Source organism: Ailuropoda melanoleuca, chromosome 3 (assembly GCF_002007445.2).
Source record: "Ailuropoda melanoleuca isolate Jingjing chromosome 3, ASM200744v2, whole genome shotgun sequence".
In the NCBI taxonomy this organism is placed as follows: domain Eukaryota; kingdom Metazoa; phylum Chordata; class Mammalia; order Carnivora; family Ursidae; genus Ailuropoda; species Ailuropoda melanoleuca.
The window spans coordinates 107,805,214-107,831,921 of NC_048220.1; the positions used below are offsets into that span (position 1 = coordinate 107,805,214).

Here is a 26,708-nt window from a genome sequence, read left to right on the forward strand (position 1 = left end):
CACGTGCCAGGCAGTGTTCTTAACGCTTGCCGAATCACACACACACAGCCTCTACTGTCAGGAGATGGACAATAAACAATTAACAGTAATTTAGTAAGCAGAGAAAATATGCAGAATGTCAGAGGGTGATAAGCCCTGGGGAGTAAAAAAAATAAAAAAACAGGGCAAGGAGAGTCGGTCAGGGGTGGGGTTACTGTCACTTGAAAGTGAGGGGTTGCAGGAGGCCTTACAGAGAAAACGACGTTTGGGCAGAGTCCTCCAGTAGGGAAGGGAGTGAACCACAGGGGTGAGTGGAACGGAGGCTCTCACAGGAGAAGCAGCCCGGGCAGAGGCCCAGGGTGTGGTGGGACTTGCGGTACAGGCTGGAGTCTGGTGTTGCTGGGGCTGGGTCAGCAAAGCAGTGGGCGGTGGAGGGTGAAGTCTGAGGATGCTGCTGGGGCTGCTACCCATCAGGTGGGGCCCAGCAGGCTTCTGTGAGGACTTGGGCTTTTACTCAGAGTGTGGAGGGAGGCCATGGCCCGGCTTTTGCTGAGGAGCAAACGGAGTGCCATGTTAGAAGGATGACGTTGCCTGCTGTGTTGAGCACAGCTGGGGGGCAAGGGGGGGCGCAAACACAGCAGCAGCCAAACCAGTGAAGAAGCAACCACGATAATCAGGACGAAAAGCACTGGTGGCTCCGACCAGGTGGTGTGGTATGAGAGGGAGTGAAATTCTGGATGATGTTTAGGTCATGGCCAACAGGATGGCCAGAACAATTTCCAAATACACATTTCCAGTTGGTGTGTCTCCCGGCCTCCAGTCCCTAGATTTTGAGCTGGGACTGGACAACTCCATCTGGATGTCGTTGTAACGCTCCAAGTTTATCACACCCCTAACCCCCGCCCACTCTAACCACCTCTCCTCTGAACAGCTTTTTTTCCCTGGACATAGACTCTTAGAATCACGTGAAACTCTTCCCCACTCTCACATGTACTAGTTGAGAATTCTAGATTTTTTCGGCATTGCCATTTGAGTCCACACTTCCCTTCCAGCCTACTGCCATAACCGTAGGTAGACTTCCTATCTCCCTCTGGAAGGTTTAATTTCACACATACTGAGTGCCAGTGATGGGCAAGGCCCTGCTGGAAATGCCAGGAGAAGTTGGATGTGATCCCAGCTCTCCAGGTGGCTGGCTGATAAAGAGAGGAGACCCCAGCAAGATGGGAAGCCTCCAGCTGGTCATGCAGCAGCACCCGCAAGGCTTAGAGCCCAGGCCCCTGATAGAACAGGGGAGGGGCTGGTGCTCACACCACCCATGAAGGCTGAGCTGGCAGAGGAGGGCTGGAGCCACATCTCATCACTGCTCTGCCCCAGGCTGGCTGAGTGCTTGCTTGGCCTGCAGCTTCAAATCCCACAGACATTACCCCAGAAAGGCAGGCCTCAGTGTAGTGAAAGGATCATAATCTTTGGATCACATACTCAGAGCTTGACTCTCAGTTCTACCACCCATTCACTCCAGGCGTTCAATGAGTTGCTTAATTCTCTCCAAGCAAGATTCTTGGAGCTTAAAGATAATAATATAAAGGGGCTTGCACAGAGTCAGCATCAGATAAATAATGACAAATATCAGATGCCAGTTTTTCCCCCTTCTGATTAACCTTTACAATACTACTAGATTCATTTTCCTAAAACACAGCTCTTGGCTTGTTACATAGCTTGCAGGATCATTTACCTTAAAAAAAAAAAAAAAACCCTTAGAGGGGTTTAATGTGTGTGTATGTGTTTTAATATTTATTATTGGAGTATAGTTGACACACAATGTTGTATTAGTCTTAGGTGTACAACATGGGGATTTGACCATCTGTACAGTACTCAGTGTCCCCAGGATAAGTATAGTCATCATCTGTCACCCTACAAATTATTACAATATTATCGACTATATTCCCTATGCTGGATTTTTCATCTTTGTGACTTTTTTATGGTATACGGTATACACACACACACACACATACACACACACAGTGGAATATTCCTCAACCATAAAAATGAATGAAATTTTGCCATTTGCAACAACATGGAAGGCCCTAGAGGGTTTCATGCTGAATAAAATAAGTCAGTTAGAGAAAGACAAACACCATAAGATTTCACTGGTATGTGGCATCTAAAAAAAACCCAAAAAACCAACAAACAAAAAACATGGACTCATAAATAGAGGATGGGGGATTGGGCAAACTAGGTGGAGATTAAGAAGGACAAACATCCAGTATGGGCGTGTTTTTAAATTTGAATCCATATTTCAAGTCTTTGACATTTGGAGAGGAGGAAGATGGCAGAGGAGTAGGGGACCCTATTTCAACCGGTCCCCTGAATTTAGTTGGATATCAACCAGATCATCCTGAACACCCACGAAATCAAGTCTTTGACATCCTCAAGCCTTTTCACTAATAGAAATCTCCTTCTTTTCCTTTAAAGACAAGCAAATGGAAGGAAACTTTCTTCATCTTCTTATTTCTCTTTAGACAACTCAGTAAATTTGGAAACATTAATTATGTGCCCAACATCTTCCTGGGCTGGGCAATAGAAATTCCAAAGATAGAATATTTGTTCCTTATTTTCAGGGGTCTTATAGTCCCTTAGGGAAAGCTGGATTCGTATACGAAACAATTAGAGCAATATAATGGCAGAAGAAAATTTAAGAAACGAAATGATCATTTGGAAAAATAAAAGAAAGCTCCGTGGAAACCATGGACCTCATCACACTAGATTGGGCGAGGTGGAAGGTGGGGACAGGAAATTCCAATTGGGATCAATGCCCCTCGGTTCTGTTCTCTTTAACTCTCTGTTACGGTCTACTTCCCTACTGGATGTCTCATTCTGAAAATTCTGCGTGAACACTGATATAGTTTCTTGAATTTGAAAATCCACTCTAGAGCCTTCAGACACTCTCTCCTGCAGGACGCCTCTGCGGCACCTCGTTCGGGAATCCTAGCCTTCTCTCGCATCTACTACTAGTCCCGGCTGAGATAGGACCTGCCTCGGGCAGACAAAGCCTGATAAGGAAGCTGAGGTCACATAGCAGCTTTTCTTCTCTCTGGGAGTTTTCAAACCCCCAAGCAAAGAAAAGTTTTCCCCATGGAAACCGAACAGTTTCGATTTCCAGTTTAAAGTCAGAAGGCTCCTATTATGCAATTTGTTCCCACTATATTTCTCACTTGCCATTGGAATGTTGATCTTAAGCAACTGTCTCTTCTACAAAAATACACAGGGCATCTTTTAACACAATATCCCTTTTTATTTCATTTGGCTGGGTAAAGGCAGCTTTGTAAAAGGGAATTTAGAACTTGTCAACTGAATCCTGGTTAATCCCACTTGAGTCTAAAAAGACTAGATTACAGTCTCCCTTCCGTTTCCTAGAAGTGAGACCTAAACTCAGTTTTATTTCATAGAACTCGTTGGACAAAGATTGCGTCCAAAGGCAGCACTCAACGTAGCAGGAAGTTCTTTTCTTGAAACCTGATGGCGCCCTCAAGTGGCACATCCCATTTCAGGATCCTAAGTCTAACGACAGCCCTTTCGGACGTTTTGTTTCTGAGAAATTGGAGAGATTATTTTTCTAGTGATCAGAGCTATCGGTTAGGTTTATTAACTTTTAAGATGACTATCCAAATTCTCCCTTATTAGCCTTTGATCCCTGGAGCACTTGAGATATTCCTCGCTACCTGCTGCCATCAGAAAAAAAACGTTTGGCGACATCCCAGGATGTTACACAGCATGGCTGACGGGGCCGCTGAACATTCTCGTGGGAAGAGTGAATTTGCTCTTATAACTAGAGATTCATGCTGAGTTGATGTTTGAGTAACATATTTTACCTTGAAAAAAAATAAGTAAATGCTTTGAAACTAGCCATAGTGCGGACCTCTTCCTCCCACATGTCAAGTCTCCAGAAGCCACCGTGATTTATACTTGACAAGGTAGTGAACAGTGCTTCATTCTTTGGTTTCCTCAGAAGTGTCAGCGGTCAAGTTACTGGTGGGATGAAGGAACCACTTTGGTCATTATTTTTTAAAGCTGACTTTGAACATAAAATCTTTGAAGAATTCTAAGTTGTTGGATTCCGAGTTTCCCACAGGTTGGCAAACCGTTCACCAGACCTCTTCACAACCCCCAGCACAGTAGAACGCGGCAGCTGATATGAGACACGGGAAGCCAAGGTCCGTGGCTGGACAGTTCAACTGCTGTTGCATGGGTGTTTTATTAGTCACTTGAATGAAACAATCAGCCCTCTAGAGGCTGGGAAGCACGACACCCTGCCTCCCTCATTCTAGCAGGCTGAGTGGTTTGATCACGTCCGCCAGAAGCCTAGCTTGGCATATTTGGACATGGTCTGGGTACTGGGAGAGCAAACAGCTTCACCCGACATCAGTCGGAAAAGAACCGAGCATGAGTCTCAGGCTTACACTTTCCCAATAATTTTGGCGTTTTATACAGACTTCACATAAGTATCAAAGCCATTATCTAAGAGCCTAAAAACCATGGAAATAAGAAAGAAAAGCTCTAATGCTGTCCCTTCGTTGTTTTGAGAATGGAGGGTCAATTTCAAGAGGATGTCATAGAGATGTACTGGCAAGAAAGGAGGTTCATTGGTTTCACAGACCCCAGAAGGAGGTTGCTGTTGTTGCTAAGCTCATTAACATTCCTAGGAGAGCAATGAAGGTACCACTCTTCTGGTTTGGGGAGTACAAGTCCCCACACTGACTTGGTATATTTAGTTGGCACAAAAGAGAAAGAGTTCCCTGGTTGTGATGCTTCGTCTTCAGGAAAGGGAAAATTTGTATCTTTCTCTAGCCACACAAAGCTGCTCCCATAAAGTTAACAAACTGGGGGATTAAAGGAGCCTCATGCTCCATGCTGTCACATAAATTTGTGTGCATGGGGGAGGGGACAGTACCTGTCCAGGGTAGGACACCCCTTGCGGCTCTTCCACTGGCGGTTGAGCAGACAGTGGGTAAAGGACTGAGACCTGGGGACACCCGTTGGACTTAGGCTCCTGAGATTCACAATGGCCACTGGAGGGCGCCCCTGGGACTTAGGCTCAGGATGAATCCCTTCCTGGCAACGCCCACAGCACTTCTAGCCATACAGGTGCAGCTCCAGACGTATTCACGGGGTTCTCAGCATCAGCACTATTACTCTTTTGGACCAGATCATCTCTGTGGTGAGGGGGCTGCCCTGAGCAAGTGTAGCATGTGTAGCAGTATATCTGGCCTCTAACCACAAAATGCTGGTAGACCCTGCCACCTCTCCCACCAGTCAAGGCAAAAAATTTCCCCAGACCTTGCCAAATGTGACCGGGGGACAACCCTACGTGGATTGAATGTCGGGTCTAGGCATCAGTAGTCCATTGTTCTAAGTCTCAAATCCACTTTCCCCAAATTCTCATTTAGTCTGGGGTCAATGGACAACTCTGCATTAAAAAGGCACAGAAGTTGTTTTGGTCCACATCCACAGTCATTGCCCAGTTAAACCCCAGACACGGAGCTCCCAGGCTGATATGATATAGGTGTTTATGCCACTTTCCGTCTCTGCACCTGCCTGTGCTCTCTCTTCAGAGCCTCTTCCTCCAGCTCTGCCAAAAAGCGCAGACTTCCAGGAGGTGAGGCGTTTCGCACGCTGGATTACACCAAGCTTTGTTCTTCATCTGGACTACTTCATCACACTGTCACACTGAGGAGCACGTGCGTTTAAACTGAGGGAACTGCCGGAAACAGGGTGGCATTTAAATGAATCTCTAATAGCAGAATTCCAGGCACCATGGAATCTGTAAAACAGGGATATTAACAGTATTTATCTTATAAAGGTATAATGTGGATTAAATGAGTAAAACACTTATAGCAGTGTTTGCTAAAAAGCAAACACTCTCAAAATACTAATTTTTGTGGTTATGATTAGTAATTATTTTTATCAACCCAAGAGACATGTTGGGAAGAGAGGCAGAGTTTACAGCCTGAACCAACTTCCCATTAAACTATTCTTGTCTCCACGGCCTGACCTGCATGCCTTTTCTAGATACCTGGAATAGACCCATGCAGATAGCAGAGCTCAATGTGGAAAAATTCATCCACCCTGAAATCACTCCTTTGAAATCACTTTTTAATATTCCACCTGGAGTCCAAAAATCATTGAAAAAGTGAGTGAGTAAACTACAGAGAAAATGGACACGAATATTTGTGAAGCGTCCGCCCTGTGCGAGGTGCCGTGAGGCTATCTAAAATACTAGATCTACTCTAACTGCGCTTTATAATGACGATGCGGGCACTCAAGTCATCAGGACGCCAGTGGGGGAGTGGGTAAGGTGTACGGTGGGCATGACGAGGAGGGACAGGTGATGCACACACAGCGGTTTGCTGGGAGGGCATGTGCCTGGGTGGGGGAGGAATGTTCTGAGCCTTTATTTTGGGGCCCTGCAGTGTGAGTGTGTTACCAGGAAGCCACTGCCCCTCAATCACAGAGTCTATGCTTGGCGCACGGGGCAGGGGGGAGGATCACTCATGTGCCTTTCGCACCACAGCATTTGTGGCATCTGAAACCCCAAACTCACACAAAGAGCCTTTTCTGAACCCTCCAGTCATGCGGCCAGCACTCATGTTCTCTATGGTTTCTGGAAAATGCTCCGTGGAGAGTAAATGAACTAAATCACGAGTTTTGCTGAGCCAGAGAAATAGGAGCCTCGCGAAAGTGCACGCTTTGCCTAATTTCCTCTGTCCCTTCCCATTCAGGCCGAGAAGTGTGTGGAAGATCTGTGTGCGTGTGTGCATGTGTGCATGCATGTGTGTGTATATGAGAGAGAGAGACAGAGAGGGGAAGGGGAAGGAGGGAGTTATGAGTGAGAGGGAAATAGAAATAGAAACGGGGAAATTGATGGCTAGGTGCTTTACACTGGAAGGAAGGTGAAAGCCACCCATGAGTGAAGGGCACTAGGGTTTCACTCCTGGCAAGTAGCAGCAGAGTCAATGATATATCGTCTTTAGATTACTTTACTTTAAAATAATTTGTATGAACTATACTTTTTAAAAGATTTTTCATTTATTCATTTGAGAGAGAGCGAGCAACAGCACAAGCAGGGGTAGGGGATTAGAGGGAAAGGGAGAAGCAGATTCCCTGCTGAGCGGGGAACCCAACGCCGGGCTGATCTCAGGACCCTGGGATCATGACCTGAGTTGGGGGCAGACACTTAACTGACTGAGCCACCCAGGAGCCCCTAAACTATAATTTTTGTGTACAAGTTCAGTCCACGCTTCATCCTAGAGGTGACTAGGAATTTTTGAAAATCACAGGGTTATTAGTTATGCAGAATGCTAAACAGAAATCTAAACCCCAGGAGTCGATTTCAGGGCACTTAAAATATTCTTATTGAAATAAAACCTAAAAAAGCATGTTAATAGTTTAAGGGATGTCAGATGATTATAAGTATTCAGTTTCGTGGTGTGAGATAGAGTTCGATTTCGATTCTCTGTAAGACTCACTGCCCTTGAATGAATGGTGTTTAAAATTCTGCAAAGCCCAGGATTTTAATAATTGGTTTCCAGATCTAAAATCCCTTTGGACCTGCTTCTGCTGGCTAGAAGGAGGACGTTAACACTGAGCTTAACTACAAAGACGGGCACCCACTCACTCATGTGAAGGCAAGTGTGTGACATGGGCAGATATGGGGCCTGTTCTCCCCCACACAGGAGAGGGGACTGAAATGGCACTTCGGTGGAATTTGTCCCTCCATTGTTCCACTGCCTGGTAGTGGGTTATGGTGAAGGTGGTGTCTTCCAACCCTGCCCCCCACCCACTTCGAATTACCAAAAGATCAGCTTCCAGTATTGACCAAAAAAGCACCGGACGTGTGCTGATGGTCAAATAAACTTAGGCTGGTTTGCAACAGTGTAAGCAGACCTTTGACGGAGGTTCAGGGGACTGGGAGCTGGTCAAGACCTCTCACTTGAAAGTCTCTTTTGGGAAACCAGGCTTCGTGAAGAGAGGGAGACACAGGGTTCCCCCACATTCCGTGGAATGAGTAATGGAGTGAGTCGACCAGGAGGATCTCTCCAATCCCCAAAGTTTCAATGAGGAGGCACAGGGCAACGGTCCCCCAGAACACACACTGTGGCTGGGTCACAGTTGTTTCCTGAATACCGCTCTGTCAGGCGACATTTTCCAAGCCCGTGCCTGCAGCCACTCTCACAAACTGCCTGGCTCGGTGCCGAGGTATGGGAGCCAGGGTGGCATGGCACCTAAGGGCCTTGGTTTCAGAGAGACTTGGCTTTTGGTCCTGACTCTCTTACTGGTAGACGCGGAGGAGGTACGTCACTCATCCCATGGGTTCTTTAGTCACATTTCCCTCCAGATATGTGTCTTTCTCTCTCGTGACGTAAAAACAGAAGCTGTCGCCCAGTTCCTCAATAGGAAGGAGAGATGGTGGGCTTAGAGGCTAGAGGGAATGCAGAGAAACGCAGATACATCGTGATGCTGTCACCTGGAATGCCACCTCTCGGTTTCAGCAACTCTTCGGGCAACTGTGGGGCCTACAAGGGACTTCTGGGCAGCTTGTGCTGAGGGGCTCACCGGGAATCTAATCATGGCTAAAGGAAGAGTCTCCCACCGCCTTGAGTCTCCAGAGCTGACTCTGAGAGGAAACAGAAGAAGGTCCCCACGGGCCCCTATCTGTTTTCACTTTTCTTCCATCATTTTAAGGTCTGGCTCCCAAATGCTCTGGGAGAAGAGTCCTTGAAGTGGCCAACGGTGATTTCTACTTCCGGGTGGGAAATCTCAGCTCCTATCTTCAGCGTCGGCTTTCATTAGGAGAAGTCATGAAGACAGCAGAGGAACAGAAAGGCCCCAGGGCAGCAAGGGCAGGGCTGGCATTTTGGGGTATCAGGAGGTATACCTCACTGACGTCTAAGTTTTTTCCGGGGCCTCTAAATTCTGCTGCAGAAGGAATTCCTGGTTCTCAAGTATTCTCCCACAACATCAACAAACAACTGGCAACTTGAAGTTGAAAAAAAAATACTTCAAATTCATTCCTTCATCAAATATTGAGAGAATACCTACTATGTGTCAGCCACTGTTCCGGCCCCTGGGGGTATGTCGGCAGAGATGACGGTGACGAGCACGGGGGCAGCAGTAGAGATGGAGTGAGGCAGGCCGACTCGGGGCACGTTTAGGAGAGATGCAGAACTTGCGATGTGAGGAGAAGAGACGAATGAAGGTTGATTCCTAAGGTTGGACTTGAACCACGGGGTCCATGTGGTTTTAGACACAGAGATGAGGGAGGACCAGGCTGGGGGGCAGAAATGAAGGGTTCTACTTTTGTCACATTAATTTTGAAATGTCTATTTGACCTCTGAGAGAGGAGGCAAGTAAGCTTTCCTTAGGTAGCCCCAGGCTGCTCTCACAAAATACCATAGACTGGGTGGCTTACGTGACACACGTGTATTTCTCAGAGCTCCAAAGGCCAGGAAGTCCAAGTTCAAGGCGCAAGCAGATCCGGAGCCTGGCGAGGGCTCGCTTCCTGGTTTGCAGAGAGCCCTCTTCTATCCTCACATGGCCGAGAGCAAAGACAGGAGGACGAGCTCTCAGGTCTCTTTCATAAGAGCACTAATCCCATCATAAGGGCTCTGCTCTTCTGACCTAATCACCTCCCAAAGGTCCCTATCTCCTAACACCATCACATTGGGGAGTAGGATTTCAACACACGGATTGGGGGGGAGGTCACAAACATTCAGTCCTTGACAAGGCTTTTGGCAACACGAGTAGGCTGAAACCCAGGGGGTACAGCAGAACTAGAGATACGAATTTGGGAGTCATTTCCATTTACTACTTCAAACCAGGGGATGGGAAAGAGTTTGCAGATGGAGAAGAACGGAGGAGGCAGGGCTGAGCTCTGGGGCTCTGCAGCGGGCAGAGATTGCTTGGAGCACCAGGAGCCAGCAAAGGAGCAGGGCAGGTGCAGGGACGGAGGCAGCCCCCAAGCCAGGACCTTGTGCTGGACGGAAGCCAGGAAAGATAAAGGCTTCAAGGAGGGAGGAGTCAACTTGAACGCTACGGGTGGGATGTTATGAGAACAGAGACATGCCATTGGATGTGGTGACCAGAGACTGTGATGCAAACAGATGTTGGGGAGTTGGGATGAGAGACCGGGGAGAGTTGGCCATAAAGAGTTTCCTTTCTCTGTTATAGAAAGGGAGGTGTGTTCGGCTATAGAAACGGGATGAAATTTGAAGTCAGAAGACTGAACCCTAGGATTAAGACTCATCGGCTGGATGATTTTGAGCAAATAGTGTTCCACATCTCAGCGTCGATTTGTAATGTCAGGTTGACAACAATGCCTGCTCCCCAGGGTTCTAGTTTTTGTTTTTAAATATTAATATAGTTTTTTATACCCTTGATCCCAGAAACTGAGCATAGCTTTCCTGCCCAACAGATTTTCCTGAGTGGGAAAGAGGCAACTCACCTACTCATATCTTAATAATCAAGATTCAGTTACTCTCTTAGAATATCTCCCCAATTTGACCATGAGGACTTATCAAAATTCCATGAAAACAGTCACTGTGTTAATATTCTTAGTTACCTATTCATTCATTCATTTATTCATTCATTCAACACATCGTCATTAAAAACCCATTATGGCCCAAGCATGGTTATAGATACTGGAGTGAGTGCAATGACCAAACCAAGTCCCTGCCCCATGGAGTCCACATTCTAGCGCGGGGACGCAGACAATAACCAAGCACACGAGGACAGCAGGTGCAGTAACAGACGTTATGGAGGGAAGTAGAGCAGGTTAAGAGGAATGGGAGTTACTTTCCAAAGGTGACCAATTAAAGGACATCTCAGCAGAGACCTGTAGGCATGAGAATGCAGAAGTGTCACGAGCAGAGGAAACTGGGAGTCTCAAGCCCCTGAGGAGGGAATGTACTAGTCAGGGTGGTTGTCTAGTGCGGAGTCAGCCTTTCCTTATCACTCCAATCCAGACACAGCTGGCGTCTTGTTGTCCCTTAGAGTTTTAGGTCTCACAAACTGCTACTGAGAGAAAGGAAATAACGTTTAGTAAAATGATAGGTTGCTGAGGTTTGACTAGGAAGCATTGTAATCTCTTTAAAAAGCACACAATTGCCACTCCTTCCATGTGGCCTTTTCATGTTTGCTAATTTAGGGCTACCATATTGCCCATCCTCTGGCGATCCCTAGATTTCCCCTCTAGCCCAAGGTCCTGCCTAGCCCAAGGTCTCTCCGTCTCCGTCTGTATATCACAGAAATCCCACACCCCTCTTTTGGCATAAGGCCGCTCTCGGGTGGTGGTAGTTGGGGTTGTCTTCGGTTGTAAAACAGTCTGTAACTTTGATGTGTTAAGGATCTGGGCTGTGGTGTTCGCTGAACTTCTAGGCATTTCCCTCTTTCCTTCCCCTCAGTGCAGTCCTCACATAAATTCTGAGGCCATCTTCTTTTCCAAAGAGGAATAAACAAGAGAGAAGGGTGGAGGGTCAGAGGTGAGCACAGGTCATATGGGCCTCAGAGGCCTTTGTAAAGATGCTGGCTTTTTCCCTGAGAAATCCCTAAAATCGTAAACTTTTCTTGTCTCCTTACCTGTAGGTCACAGAAGCAGCATTGATCGATGTTATTGTCCCCATGCTGCCCAATCATCAGAACTTTCGGATCTCATGAAAAGCCAGCCTTCTACTCCACCTACCTAGAACAATGCCAACACCGGGTCAACATTACACTTTACCTCCTCTGTGTCTGATGCAGGAGTTTGCACTACAGGAGAAAAGAACACAGCTGTCAGGCCGATGAAAGACCAATCTCTCTCTCTCTCTCAAATATACAGTCACCGTAGACTTTATTGCTCCAACTGGGACACTATAGAGATTGAATGGTTACTATGAATAATTACACCATGACAATAGACATAAACCGTCCTGTCTTGGACACACCAGGAGTAATGTCAATGTACATACAAATAATTTTACATAACCAAAGGGAGATAGGAAAGCTGAAGGGACTCCATTTTAGAAAGGCTCCACCTCTGCTATTTTCCTGCTAGACCCTATTTAGTCATGTTCTATATTTTTCCTTGCATCTGAGTAAAAACCACTATGTTCCCACTCAAAGGAGGAAGCAAGAAAGTGAATCATTCTCTGAGTGTCTCCGAGGCCCCAAACACCTAATAACATCTAAGAAAAGCTGGATCCCAAACATGTTCCAGAACATTCGCTTTGAACACACCCTGGCTGACACTGGCATCAGTGACCCCTACCTTCAATGATTTATAAAATAACACCTAGTGTGCACCTGTCACTCTCCCCTGATTAGACCCGACCCTGGATTCCTGAAGGAACATGTGCTCTGGACCCCTTTCTAATATAAACCTCTAGCCCCAAGCAATGAAGAGACTCTCTTTTCCTTTCCGAGTCTCCCAGGTACCCTGTGTGCTATTCTCTCTCTGTCACTCAAGCTATTTAATATACTGTGTTTTCATGTTTTTTGCTCGAGTTTGATTTCTATCCTGCGCAAATCCAGGGAACCTCTTGGCTGGTCCCGCGGGAGCCCCCTCAGGGCCCTCGGCCCCAGCCTGCCTACATCAAAAGGAAGGGGAAGAAGGATCACACCAAGGATAATTTTAAGTCTTTCCGGCCCATGTGGAACCCACCTATACTTAGCAGACACCTTTCATCCCATTTCATAGAGAAAACTGGGGCTCAATTCTCTGTGTTCTGACTTATACACTTGCCATATGTCCAAGTTCATCCTCCCCACCTCTCCTCTTGTTCCAGACCAATGTGAACTTGTGTCTGGATCCCATTTCCTCCTGCCTCTTCCAGGGCCCACCTCTAGCATCCCTCTTCTAGGATAGTCCATCTCTCCTTCTTTCCCCACCTAAAAACAAGCTTGAATTCTTAAACTCCCTTTCCTGATATTATGTCCCCCTTATTCTTCATCTAACTTCATTCCTCCTCTTCGATCCAAACACTTGAAGCACCATCCACACATGACGTCCCTTCTTTGTGTCCCACCCACTTCCGGCACTAACATTGCTGTCTCCCACTGAGTTATTAGAGCTATGTCCATCAAAATTAGCTTTACCCAAGTGGCCAAAACCACTGGACGGTTTCCATCTTTATCTTACTTGACTTTTTTTTTCTTTTTCGCTGCCTTTAGCCCAGTTGAGCATTTGTAATCAACACTCTGGATTTCTTCAACCTCGTGCAACTAGAAACCCCCGGTCTCTCGGCATCTCTCTCAGGCGGCCCCTATGTGGTCTCCTCCAGAGTCACCTTCACCAGTACATTACCTATGAACTAATACCAAAGGAAGACAGAAAATACTTGGCCATTTCTACTTCCTGCAGGTGGCGCCAGAGACACAAGATAACAGGCAGGTGGGCTGAGACAGGGCTGTGCAAAAGTTGCTGCTGCTCTTTATTTCTGCCTTGAAAATACTCAATACTCAGGGCTCTCTGTCTGGAGGAGCCGCGTGGCCAAGGGGTCTCCTTAGGGCAAGTTTATCTTTCCAGGCTCACCAGTTGTGGGTGGAGGTGGGACTGAGTCATATGTATAACTTGCCTAAGGGGGAGGCCAAGCGCAGCAGTAAGTAGTCTTTGTAAAGCAGAGTTCAACAATTTAAAAATCAATTTTTTTTTGTCCTGAGATAGCCCAAAATGGTAGCTCGTGGTTTCTTATGTTTCTTTAACTAGGGTTACCAGAACCCAGCTTTGTATTAGAAATGCAAGCTTGGCAGAAATGCGTCTTCCCTAATGAGGCCTGGTGCCTACTGGTATTGTGTCTGAGTCCCTGGGGCTGGTCAGTGGGTGGTGGTGGCACTCTCTGATTTCCCAGTTGCTGAGAAGTCCACAGGCCTCCTGTGGACATACTAAACGGCCATACACTACCCCGGAGCTTGGGGACTCAGCACAGGGCTTCCACATGGGGCCTGACTCTACAGGGGCCCTGAGGGTGGGTTTGTGGGGAGAGCTTCCCACTTAAAGCTGTCCACGGGGATCCCTTGTCACTCAGGGGGTGACTTTACATCAAAGCCTGTGGCCTGACGGAGCCTTGGTTCTGAATGAAGCCAGGCAGAAAATGGTACAGTTGGAAACGGAGGATTCACCACTTGTGGGAAGGTTACAAGAATTCCATTGTGGCTACAGACAAGAGCCAGCCTTGTGTGCTCTGTGCTGCTGAAAAGCCTCCGTAAGAGTGGATTTGTTCAAGGCAACATGGAATGTCCGAGCTGGCAGGGACCTCCCAGACCAGCTAACCCAACCTTCTCATTCTTTTTAATACGGGTTTCATAATGCAGACTGTGGTGGGACCCCCATCATGGAGTCCAGTCACGTGATTTCAAAAATTTTTTTCCCATCCCTTCAACGTTAAACTATTTGTTACCAACAGCAAAACAAAGATAGTCAGGTAAAACATGGAGATTTTTGAAGCTAAGTTCTTCACACTGACTGCTTCCGGGACAGCCCTCATTTCTTTATCAACCCGTGGCCAACTGACTTCTGCCCTCAGTCTCTATAAAAACAGTTCTCAAGGGCTTTGGGTCCCCCTTCCTCTTGGATTTTTATGCCATTTCCACTGACCCATTCTTCAAAGTCTAGCTCAAACATTGAAGAGGGCCCCTGCGCCCCTCACATCCATCATATATAGCCTTTTGTTCTAGTCAAAACCCCCTTTGTGGGGTTCTGTTCCTGGCAAGCAAACTAGTACGGGGGAGTAATATTTTTTAAATGAAACAAATCCCTGCATCCTTCCACACCCATCTATTTCCTTGTTCCCTTGATCTTTGCCCATCTTTGAACAGAATCTTTCAAGGAAGGGATCGCTCACTTTGCTTAAGGGCAGGGATAGTGAGCAGTCCAAAATGCTGCTTCCCACCCAGTGCCAAGCACATTATGCAGATGGCCTCATCTCATCTCAAAACATCCATATGGAGGTAGATAGGACACCATGTCCATTTTTCAGATGATAAAGCAGAGGCACGTAGGTTAAATAGCTTGCCTTACTGAGCGCTGGAACTGGGATTCCAACCTCTCACCGCTCACCCAGTCAGAGGCTACAGAGCCTACATGAAAAGCTGCCTCCACAAATCATGGGGCTGTTACCAAACTGCTGTTCAGCTGTGCTATCCCCCACCCTCCCCCTCCTTATAGTTACTACTTAAACTTGGGTCTGGGGGTTCTTTGACCTCCTGCAGAAAAGGGGGCTGAATGAGCCTTGGTTTCTGACAGACTGGACCAACTCCAGTCTCCCAGTTTCCAAGCCTCCCCCTGCCAACCACCCGCAAATATGCCTCAGCCTCCACATTAATAGCTGTAGGTTCTCTTCTGATATAGAATCTGCCAGAAAGTGTTTATCTGTCTACAATCAAGGAGGAGCAAAAAACATCGGCCTTTTCCCACTTGTAGAAATTTCCCCTTTTCTACTGAGAACAGCTATCTTTTTTTTTTTAAAGATTTTATTTTTTATTTATTCGACAGAGATAGAGACATCCAAAGTCCACATGGGGTGAGGAACATCTCAGAAGTCACCCGCACAAGAGCACTAAGGAGCAGATAACCACCATGGCTCTTTTCTCAGTCTTCCCTGATGTCCTGGCACTACGTAAGTCCCATGGAACGTCAACACAACGTGGGGAGGGCGATGCGGGAGCAAAAACCTCAGTTGACTGAGAAAATTTTGCATCCACCACAGCAAATTGGGAGGTCAAAACGGAAAGCAAGTTGAGTTTGGGAAAAATATAGAAAAATTATTATTCATGAACCCCTGAGTTCGTGAAGCTAGAGTTGTATACTAGCTCTAGTAAAGTGTGGATTTATCAAAAGAGCTCCGAAGAATGTCATGGAAACAAAATTCCAGAGGTGTATCTGGGCTTCGAGAAAGCCACCAGCAGCTGCTGCCTGGGGCTCTGACTGTCCCTCACAACCAGTTTTTCTCTGGGACATGGTGCCAACCTCCTCTTGCAAAGACTGAGACAGGGGCAGGTGGTTTTCTTTCCTGACTCACAGTCCCTATTCCTCCATAACGTTGGTGGACATGGGTCTTCAGTTGGTGCTCATGAAGAAGCCATCTACTGAAGCCATGACCTACTGAAGCCATGACTGCCACAAACTCATTGTGTTCTTAGTGCCTCTTGGTTGAAAGTTCTGAAAGGGTATCACCTTTGACATTCTTGTTTGCCCTTTAGATCAGGAACCCACCCTGGTTCCATTCTGTGGGGTCAGAGGGTGAGGAGTCAGGTAAATCAGACAGGACTGCTCAAACCAGTCATGTCATCAAAGTATATGGGTCAGAAACTTTCAGAGAACAGGATCTTGGGCCCAGAGGCCTGGCCCAGTCTCTAATTTACCTTTGTTAAAATTACCTTTTGTTAAAATTACTCCTACACGGGTCTTATACCCTTCTCTATGTTGTCACATCCTTGAAGGTAGAAGCTCGAATTCATTTCTGTAGGCACCATGACATCTTCGTGTGCCTATTGCATCCAGGAGAGAGAGTTCAGTGAATACTGAATGAGTGCACATCTCTCTACTTTTATCCCTTCATTTCTCTATATTCATTCTCTTTTCTTTATACCTTAATTTCTGAGCAAACAGTCTTCAAGTTAAAACCCAAACAGAATAATTCTTGCTGCTGAGGCATACCAGGTGAGTGCCAGCCACAAGGACTGGATTCGAGTGCGACCCTCATGCAGGTGGATTTCCTGACCAGACACTAAAGAAACAACCCCAGCGTCACCATATTTACATCTGGGCTTTCCCTAACAACTGAGCACCTGAATTTCTCGTTATTTTAGAGCTGTCTTACTGCTATGGAAATTAGAGGGAGACCACATTCAATGTTTGAAGCATGTAGGTGACAGATTACAACTAACTTAAAGAAGAGGAGCAAGTGGCTCCATGGGAAGAGCTCCTACTCTCATCTTGGCGCTTGGAGCGATTTTTCCAAATTAAAGCTTCAAGCTTATCAGCAACTGTGGCCTTGGTTTGAATAACGAAATTCAAATATTTCAAGTTTCTCTGTGAGCTAATTAAAAGAGCTCTATTTAAATGGCAGGGCTGTCCTGATGCCGATGATGACAAATGAGAATCATAAAATTTTGAGCCTGGAGGGAGCTTACAGATCCCTGAATCCAATCCTCTCATTTTGTAGGGGAGGACAGCGAAGCAGCTGTAAGGTATGTGATTTGTCACACTTCTAGAGTCAGAGCTGCAACTCCCACTCAGGGGTCCAGGGTTCTTCAACCGCAAAAAAATCAGAACTACTATGGGCGTGGGGTAATGCTAGAAATTACGAACATGGTATGATTTGTGATTTATAATAAGAAAGAAATACTTTGTCTTCATTTTTTGCTTGTCCTAAAACCCTTGGAAGTTCCTAGATGAGGAGAATGATAAAAAGTATCTTTTGTTATGTTAATGAGGTGACATCTGGAAAGCCCCAGGTAATCTAAAGATAGTGGCTGGCTGCCAGGGGAACCAATCTTGTGATTAGAAGGTAGGAACTTTAAGTCCCACCCCCAGACCTCCAGGGAGGGAGAGGGCTAGAGGTTGAGTTCAATCACTAATGGCCAATGATTTAATCAATCATGCTTATGTAATGAAGCCTCCATGTAAACCCAAACGGAAGGGTTTGGAGAGTTTCCAGGTTGGTGAACTGGAACGTTTCCATGTGCTACTGGGCGGTGGGGCCCTAAACTCCACCAGGACAGAGAAGCCCCTTTGTTTTTTTGTTTTTTGTTTTTTTTTTATTAATTTTATTTTATTATATTATGTTAATCACCATACAGTACATCCCCTGATTCTGATGTAAAGTTTGATGCTTCATTAGTTGCGTATAACACCCAGTGCACCATGCAATACGTGCCCTCCTTACTACCCATCACCAGTCTATCCCATTCCCCCACCCCCTCCCCTCTGAAGTCTTCAGTTTGTTTCTCATAGTCCATAGTCTCTCATGTTTCATTCCCCCTTCTGATTACCCCCCTTTTCTTTATCCCTTTCTTCCCCTACCGATCCTCCTAGTTCTTATGTTCCATAGATGAGAGAAATCATATGATAATTGTCTTTCTCTGCTTGACTTATTTCACTTAGCATTATCTCCTCCAGTGCCGTCCATGTTGCAGCAAATGTTGAGAATTCGTTCTTTCTGATAGCTGAGTAATATTCCATTGTATATATGGACCACAGCTTCTTAATCCAGTCATCTGTTGAAGGGCATCTCGGCTCCTTCCATGATTTGGCTATTGTGGACAATGCAGCTATGAACATTGGGGTGCATATGGCCCTTCTCTTTACTACGTCTGTATCTTTGGGGTAAACACCCAGTAGTGCAATGGCTGGGTCATAGGGTAGTTCAATTTTTAACTTTTTAAGGGACCTCCACACTGTTTTCCAGAGTGGCTGTACCAACTTGCATTCCCACCAACAATGTAGGAGGGATCCCCTTTCTCCACATCCTCTCCAACAATTGTTGTTTCTTGCCTTGTCTATCTTTGCCATTCTAACTGGCGTAAGGTGGTATCTCAGTGTGGTTTTGATTTGAATTTCCCTGATGGCTAATGATTTTGAACATTTTTTCATGTGTCTGTTAGCCATTTGTATGTCTTCATTGGAAAAGTGTCTGTTCATATCTTCTGCCCATTTTATGATTTGTTTATTTGTTTCTCGTGTATTGAGTTTGAGAAGTTCTTTGTAGATCTTGGATACCAGTCCTTTATCTGTGGTGTCCTTTGCAAATATATTCTCCCATTCCGTGGGCTGTCTCTTAGTTTTTTTGACTGTTTCCTTGGCTGTGCAGAAGCTCTTTATCCTGATAAAGTCCCATAAGTTCATTTTATCTTTTATTTCTCTTGCCTTTGGAGATGTGTCGTGAAAAAGGTTGCTCTGGCCGATGTCATAGAAGTTGTTGCCTATGTTCTCCTCTAGAATTTTGATGGATTCCTGTCTCACATTGAGGTCTTTCATCCATTTGGAGTTTATTTTTGTGTATGGTGTGAGAGAGTGGTCAAGTTTCATTCTTTTGCATGTAGCTGTCCAATTTTCCCAGCACCATTTATTGAAGAGACTGTCTTTTTTCCACCGGATGTTTTTTCCTGCTTTATCAAAGATTAGTTGCCCAAAGAGCCGAGGGTCCATTTCTGGGTTCTCTATTCTGTTCCATTGGTCGATGTGTCTGTTTTTGTGCCAGTACCATGCTGTCTTTGTGATCACAGCTTTGTAGTACAGCTCGAAATCCGGCATTGTGATGCCCCCAGCTTTGTTTTTCCTTTTCAACAGTTCCTTGGAGATTCGGGGCCTTTTCTGGTTCCATACAAATTTAAGGACTATTTGTTCCAGTTCTTTGAAAAATGTCCTCGGTATTTTGATCGGGATAGCATTGAAAGTGTAGATTGCTCTGGGTAGTATGGACATTTTAACTATGTTAATTCTTCCAATCCATGAGCATGGAATATTTTTCCATCTTTTTATGTCTTCCTCAATATCTTTCAAAAGTGATCTATAGTTTCTAGGATATAGGTCCTTTACGTCTCTGGTTAAGTTAATTCCAAGGTAACGTATGGTTTTTGGTGTTATTGTAAATGGGATGGATTCCCTAATTTCTCTTTCTTCAGTCTCGTTATTCGTGTATAGAAATGCAACTGATTTCTGGGCATTGATTTTGTATCCTGCCACCTTACTGAATTGTTCTATAACTTCTAATAGTTTGGGAGTGGATTCCTTTGGGTTTTCCATATAGAGTATCATGTCATCTGCAAAGAGAGACAGTTTGACTTCTTCTTTGCCGATTTGGATACCTTTGATCCCTTTTTGTCTTCTGATTGCTGTTGGCAAGGACTTCTAGTACTATGTTGAATAATAGTGGCGAGAGTGGGCATCCTTGTCGTGTTCCTGATCTTAAGGGAAAGGAGAAGCCCCTTTGTTTTTGACCTTGCCCTATATATCCCTTCACCTGGGGCTTGATTCCTGTAACAGTTTCAAGTTCACGTTGATTCCTACAAGTTGATTCTTTCAAGTTCTCTCTATGTAGCTGGGGTACAGGGGTGCCAGACCAGGTTCAGCCACTCAAGGCTGACAAAATCTAGAAGGCAGAGAGATGAGTGGTGGTGAAACCAGAAAGTAATTTATTTCGGTGAGGCCAACACTGGAAAGACAGTGTCCCAAATTAGTGTCCCAAAGATGATCTCCAAGTGCTGAAAATACTTCCAGGTTTATGTGAGGAAAACATGGGACAAAGGTCCGGTGGGTTTGTGCAGGTGGGCGGTAAAGGTCCGGTCAATCATTGTCTTGGCGTCAATCACAAGGAGTCCTGCTGGCTCAGGGCAGTCCTTACTGTGTGAGGGGGTGGTTTCGGTTGCCATCAGGGGATACTTTGCCCACAGGGTCTTTGGAAAGGAGACTTTCATCAGTTAGAAAGTTTGAGGTCAAAGTGGAGGTAGTTGAAGTCCTCTTTCATCTGCACTAATTCAAACAGCTCCTTCATATCCTTTAATGTCCTTTGTCATTGAACAGGTTCAGGACAGGCCCTTCTCTCCCCTCAACCCCCAGACTGTGCCATTCGGGCATGCGGATCATTTTGAATTGAAGGCACTTAAGATCCTGCAGGCTCAAGAGAAACTTCTGCCCCTCCCTTAACCACACAGAGGAATTTAAGTTGGGGATGTAGATATTCAGAATAAGAGTTACTGACAGATATAAATTTTACCGGAGTCACCCATCTGTACAGTAGGGCAAACATGTAATGACCAAACATCTGCTCTCCTTATCACCTTGTGAAATGCATGAAATGCATTTGTTTCCTCCGAAATCCCAGATCCCTACCCCCTTCTCCTTAGTTCAGAAGGACATATATACTTCATTTTGGCTGACTGTCTTTGAAATTTCTATGTCTATGTGGACTCCCCATATTTATGCCTACTAAATTTGAATTTCTCTTGTTAATCTGTCTCATGTCAATTTGGTTCTTAGTCCAGTTAGAAGGACCTTTGAGGGAACAGAAATTCTCGCTCCCCAACATAATAAACCAGTACGTAGTGAGTAAACTGGTTTCCCAAGTCCTGTGAACCACTCTAGCAAATTAATTGATCCCAAGTAGGGAGTCGTGGGAGCCTCTAATTTAAAACCAGTCAGTCAGAAGGCCTCGTAGCAATCTGGACCTGTGATTAACATCTGCAGCGGAGGGCAGTCTTGTGTGACTGAGCCCTTAACCTGTGGAATCTCATGTAGACGGTGCCAGAATTGAGTCCAGTTGTACCCAGCTGGTGTCAGGGTATTGCTTGATGGTGGGAAAAAGCCATACGTTGGAACTGGTATCAAAATTGTTATGTGGATAACATGAGTAGTCTTGAACAGTATATATGGCTAAGCTCATGGAAGGAAAATAAGACAGTCCTCCATCCTGAAGGAAAGATAAAAAATGACTCACTTTTAGGAGTCTGTGTCTCTCCAGGGATGCTCAGAAACCAGCCAGAGAAGCCCCACAGACCCGACTGGAGTCCCAGACGCAATGAGAGTGCCCAGGGATTCCTCACCGGGTACCAGGCATCGTGCGTGCTCAACAAGCACTCCTCATGAGCCAGCTGAACCACACAGCCCGCCTCTTGGGATCAGCATTATCTTCATTTCTCAGAGGAGGAGCCTGCAGTTAAGACAAATGAGAGATGTGCCCAAGGTTACATACCAACGTCACTCACTAGTACCCGAGCTATCTGCACTCAGTTCTCTTAAAGCACCAGGCCTGTGTTCTTAACCAGAGGTGACATGTGACTAAGCCTCCTTGGTGCACAGTGGGGCCTCTCTGGGGAATCCGGTTCTGCACCACCCATATTTTCAATTTATGTGCGTACCTGAGGCTGCCAGCAGAAATTTCGCATGCCTGGACAAGTCTGAGCTAAACTGGCCTTTCAGCCCCAGGCGAACTTACATGACAAGCTGCACCCCCAACTCTTTGGTAGGACAGAGCCAGCCAGCAGTGGCGGGCAGGAAAGGGGCAAGAAGTGGGAGCAATTCCCCTAGAGAAGTAGGGTGATGCTGCCAGGGGGGCTGCTGAGCAGGTGACACATGTCTGCTCAAGAGTAAAACAAATTACAGATTGTCTGCTAACAAAAAGGCCAAAATTGGATTCTATGCATAAAAAAAAACCCACAAAATTTTATTACAGAACTAAAAGAGGAAAGGAAGGGGATATGATGTCATCCTTAATTTTATTAGGAACACAATGTCGCTAGCATTGATTGCCCCTGTAGCACATTCGTTAGCATTTCGTCAAACACCAATGTTGAAAGAGAGGTTGAACTAGAAGGCCCTTGGCTCTTACTGGTCAAGTCCTGTTCTTGTCAGATCCTGGTCAAGGCCATTTTACCAGAACCCTCACACCTGGGTGGAGGCTCTTCTTCCCTAGGAGCATGTGGCCCAGATCTGAAGGTGAGTTTTTGCACACAACTCTTGGGCCTTGATTAATTCCTCTGATAGCGGCTCCAAAAAATTCAGTGAAAAAACCTGAGGGACCGTCCTTTAAATACAAATGAGGTTCACGTTTAATAAGGAACGATTATGTCACCTTATCACCTCCCACTCTTAGTCACTCATCCAACACGCATTTGCTGGTGCCAACGCGCCAGGTATACAGTGGAGATACAGCAGTCCGCTGAACAAACCCCTGCGCTCCAGGGGCTCCGTGAGTCCAGGGGAACTAGCCCACCTCCTCCATTAGTCCTTCCCCAGCCTCCCTTTGTCACCACCTCCTGCTAGCCCGTTTCACCCTACCACACCTGTCGCCCGGTTGGGCGGGGGGCCACGTACCCTCTATCGGCGCCGGGCCCCCTGGCGCCCGGTTCGGTTTCGCCAGCGGCTTGGAGAAGGCCCCGGCCGGCGCTGGCGCTGGTGGCGCGCAGCAGCTGCAGGTCGCAAATGGCTCTCCCCGCCCCGGCCCAGCCCCCTCCCTCCCGCGCTGGCTGGGGGCGACGCCCCCTGGCCGGGCTGCGCCCCGGCCGCGGGGCGGAGAGGGGCCGGCGCAGGTAGTTGGGGCGCCGCCCGGGAGGTGAGCGCTGGCGCGGGGCCGCCGCGGCAGGATGGGGCGGCTCGGGGCCCGCCGCCTCGTGCTGTTCGCCGCCTGCCTGGGGCTCTGCGGGGCGCGCGGGGCGCTCGGAGGTACGCGCCTAACTTCCCCTCCCGGTCCCCTCCCCTGGCCGTGCCCGCTAGCAGAGGGTGGGCGCTCAGAGACGGGGGCGCCGGCGGGGGCCCTCCCCGGACTCCGGGGTCCCCGGGAAACCGCGCGGCGACCCTGACTCGAGCTCTCGGGCTGGGCGTCCTGGGCTGGGCGGCGGGGTGGAGACTGCTCGGCCCTGCGTGGGGGTGTGGGCGCCGCGGCGGAAAACTTCCAACTCCCGCCTCCCCTCCGCCCCCGGCCCCTGCCCCGCGCGCGGCCGTGCCCGACCAGTTCGGGGAAGCCCCAGGGTGGGGGTCCTTCCTGAGCTTCGCGGGGCCCTCGCCGCCGATCGAGGGTTTCAGAGTTGGACTCTCGGTTGCACTCGGAGGAGCAGAACGAACGAATCCTGCCGCCCTCCCTTCCGAGCGAGCCATTGCAGCCCTGCGCCTTCCCGAGGCCGGGTGAGAGGTACCGGACCCTCTGGCCTTAAACTTTTCCAGAAATTCTGTGGTCGCTGGCCTGGCCTTTTGTTCTATAAGTACCTCCACAGGCCCACTTACATTTTCTGGACCTAATTCACTGGAAAAGCTTTACACTTCCATGACGCGTTCCAGAAATCAAGGATTACTAATAAAAGCATAATTATTGGGACTTTTTACACAATGAGCCCCGCACTTGGGCCTTCTCGCCCTCCATGGCTTCTTGAAATTTAATTTAGTTCAATGAAAGGCTTCCTTTGAGACTTTTTAAGATAAAGCATTCTGAATCAACGGCCTTGTATCTCTTTGTAGGATTCGGATTAAATTCTGAACGCTTATTTACTTCATTTTGGGCATAGAATAGACAAATAGTGCCATTGGGCCTGCACCGCCTGATGATTTCACGAGGAGCTTCAGAGTCAGGTTCCAGCCACGATGGCATCCTAGTATGGACACTTCACTCTCACTCTGGTTGCTCAGGGTCTGACCGCAGCCCCCCCACAGCTCTGCTCCCACCCTGCTGTATGTGGGCCCTTCCAAGCTCCTTCTCCCATCTTCTTCCCTCCTTCCTGATTGCTGCCTGGCCGGAGAGTGGATTGGGTCAGGAACTGGAGGTCTGGGGCTGTGGTCTGAAGCTTTGATGTGGCTTTGAGAGGGAAGGTTCCAGTTACAGAACAGGGAGCTCTGGGAGCTCAGTGAATGGTTCTGATTGGGTGGTGAGTCAGTAAGCCAGTGGTCAGTGTAGGGTGTTGGCAAGTCCATAACTTTGGAGTCAGATGGACTAGGGCTTCAACCTGAGTGCCATCCTATGTTCTCAGAGTGGCTTTGGGAAAGTGACTTTGCTTCTTTAGGTCTTAATTTTGCATCTGTAAATTTGAAATAATGACTTCTTCGGAGAGGCTTGATTAAATACTGTGTTAAGATTTCCTTACCACCAGACAACTGCTCAGTAATGCTCATTTCCCTCCTTTTCTACTCATTACCCTCTTTCCTCCTCATCTGTGCAATTACCTTGGGTATGAGGCTGAGAGCCAATGGATTAGATAGCTGTCAAGGGATACAGAATATGGATAGGGAAGGTTTCTTGAATTCCATAGAATATACAGTAGTTCCCCCTTTGACCTTGTACCAGCTATGATGACAAGCTCCAACAGGAAGCGGAGAAATGCCAGCCCTTCCAGTTCCTTGTGCATTTACTGGTCCTCGCATTGTTTCTCTGTATTTTTAGTCTATGGCTTATTTGCAGGAATTTTAAAAAACCACTGATCCTGTTAGTGAGGATTTGTTTAGTTACAGTGAGATAACACGGTTGTAAGCCCGGTTGTCCAGGCAGACCACATGTGGTGTGTCCCTGACCGGGAGAGAGAGTGAGGGCATCAGCGTCCGTCTTTCTGTCTTGCACAGTTCCCGCTGCTCCCTCAGGGAGACTTGCGTACCCAGCCGGTGAGACACGTGGCTGGTCTCACCTGGGCAACAGAGGCAGGACACCCATCAATCTGTAAATTAGAGATGAATAAAGAATCCTGATTTTTTTAGATTAAGGCAGCCTGTGAATTCATAATATTTTCTTCTGGCTCCACGGTGAATATCTTGGCACCCCACTTTGCCGTTTCTTTCTTTCTTCTTTTTTTCACCTTACAATTTCTACCTGAGGCTGTGGTGTCCGAACCCAGATACTCACCGTGGCCAGAGTGTTACGGTCAGCCAGACACCAGCTTGTGCAGCAGGAGGTGACCCAGTGCGGTGGCCCCTGGAGCTGGCTCATCCAGCCCCACTCATGGGTGCTGTGCTGCGGGAGTGGGTAGGTCCCGGGGTGGCCTCATCAGCCGATGAGTTCAGGTGTTTGATGCAAATCTCTTTTATTTAAAATATCTTAATATTTTAAAAAATAGAGCTGCGCAGGCCATACAAAGCACAAACAAAACTCATAACCTCTGCTTCTGGGGCCTTTCCCAACGCTCCTGCTTTATTCCCCTCTGTATTTCCTGCGCTTAGTCTGGTACCTACAAATGACAGGTGCTCAACAAATCCGAACACCTGAATGACAGAATGCACCTGGGGACTGTGGAAGGCAGAGCGACAGCTCCCCAGGGAAGTTCTCATCTTAATGCCCAGAACAGAGAATATGTTGCTTTTCAAGGCAAAAGGGGCTTCATAGCTGTGATTCAATTAAGGATTTTGCAATGAGGAATTACCTCGGATTATCTGTGTGGGCCTAAGCAAACGCAGTGTGTTATAAGAAGGAGAAGGTGATACATTGGAAGCAGAGGTGGGAGTGATGTGACTGCTGGCTGGGGCCACCAGCAAGAAATGTGGCAGTCTTCTAGAAGCTGCAAAAGGCCAGGAGACTGATTCTCCCCTCCAGCTGCCAGAAAAAATGCAGCCCTGCAGACACCTTGATTTTATCTCGGTGAGGCCTATGTTTGGACTACTAGTCTCCAGAATTGCAAAGCGATAGATGGGTGTCATATTAAGCCATTATGTTTGTGATAATTTGTTGCGGCAGCAATAGGAAGTGGGGGCGGGGGAACCAACATAGCCCTGCAGGAGGGCCACGTGCGGGAGCATGCAAGCTAGGACCCCGGCTCTATGTCACTAAAGAGGGAGCTGTCAGCTCAGTCAGCACCCCGCTAGGGGCCAGGACTGCCTCACCGCCTCCTTGCTGCGGTGCTGCGGGAAGCTATGGGATCTACAGGAATAGCCACCCCCGCCCCCCGGAGTGGTGCGGGGCCCTGTCTGTGTGACCCTATGCAGCAGGTATAAGGTGGAGACTAACCCCTGGGAGGAGCTCAGGGCAGGGCAAGGGCTGGTTTTCTTTTTGCAACCTGAGCGGTTGGCATGGAGACTCATGTTTGGGAAAGGAATGAAAAGTGAGAACGTGGCGGGTCCTGTTCTGCAAGAAGAATTCCAGGGCCCCAGATTGCTCTGGCCTCACCTGCAAACCCAAGATCTGCATCTTCACGGTGGCCCTGGGTCTGCTACCCACTCCTTCCCTGCCCTCCTACAGGGCCGGCAACACGGTTGGCCGAGAGATGTGGGGCCAGAGGTCCGTCACCCCCCC

General features: G+C 47.4%; 1 protein-coding gene and 1 long non-coding RNA gene across 2 annotated transcripts in view; one reads left to right on the forward strand and one right to left on the reverse strand.

The window, feature by feature from the left end:
* Nucleotides 1–3,290: 3,290 nt before the first annotated feature.
* On the reverse strand, nt 3,291–22,953 carry LOC105241212. Its single transcript, XR_002144278.2, has 4 exons — nt 22,823–22,953; nt 21,447–21,659; nt 11,611–11,713; nt 3,291–5,797 (listed from the first exon to the last, which is right to left on the reverse strand). It is a non-coding gene; the product is annotated as an uncharacterized LOC105241212 (long non-coding RNA).
* An 89-nt stretch (nt 22,954–23,042) lies between these two features.
* LOC100470802 (chondroitin sulfate proteoglycan 4) overlaps nt 23,043–26,708 on the forward strand; it is a 62,333-nt gene continuing 58,667 nt past the window's right edge. The window contains exon 1 of the mRNA XM_034656928.1: nt 23,043–23,170. Within this exon, the coding sequence (XP_034512819.1) occupies nt 23,092–23,170 (79 nt within the window). The 5' untranslated portion in view covers nt 23,043–23,091. The remainder of the gene's footprint in view (nt 23,171–26,708) is intronic.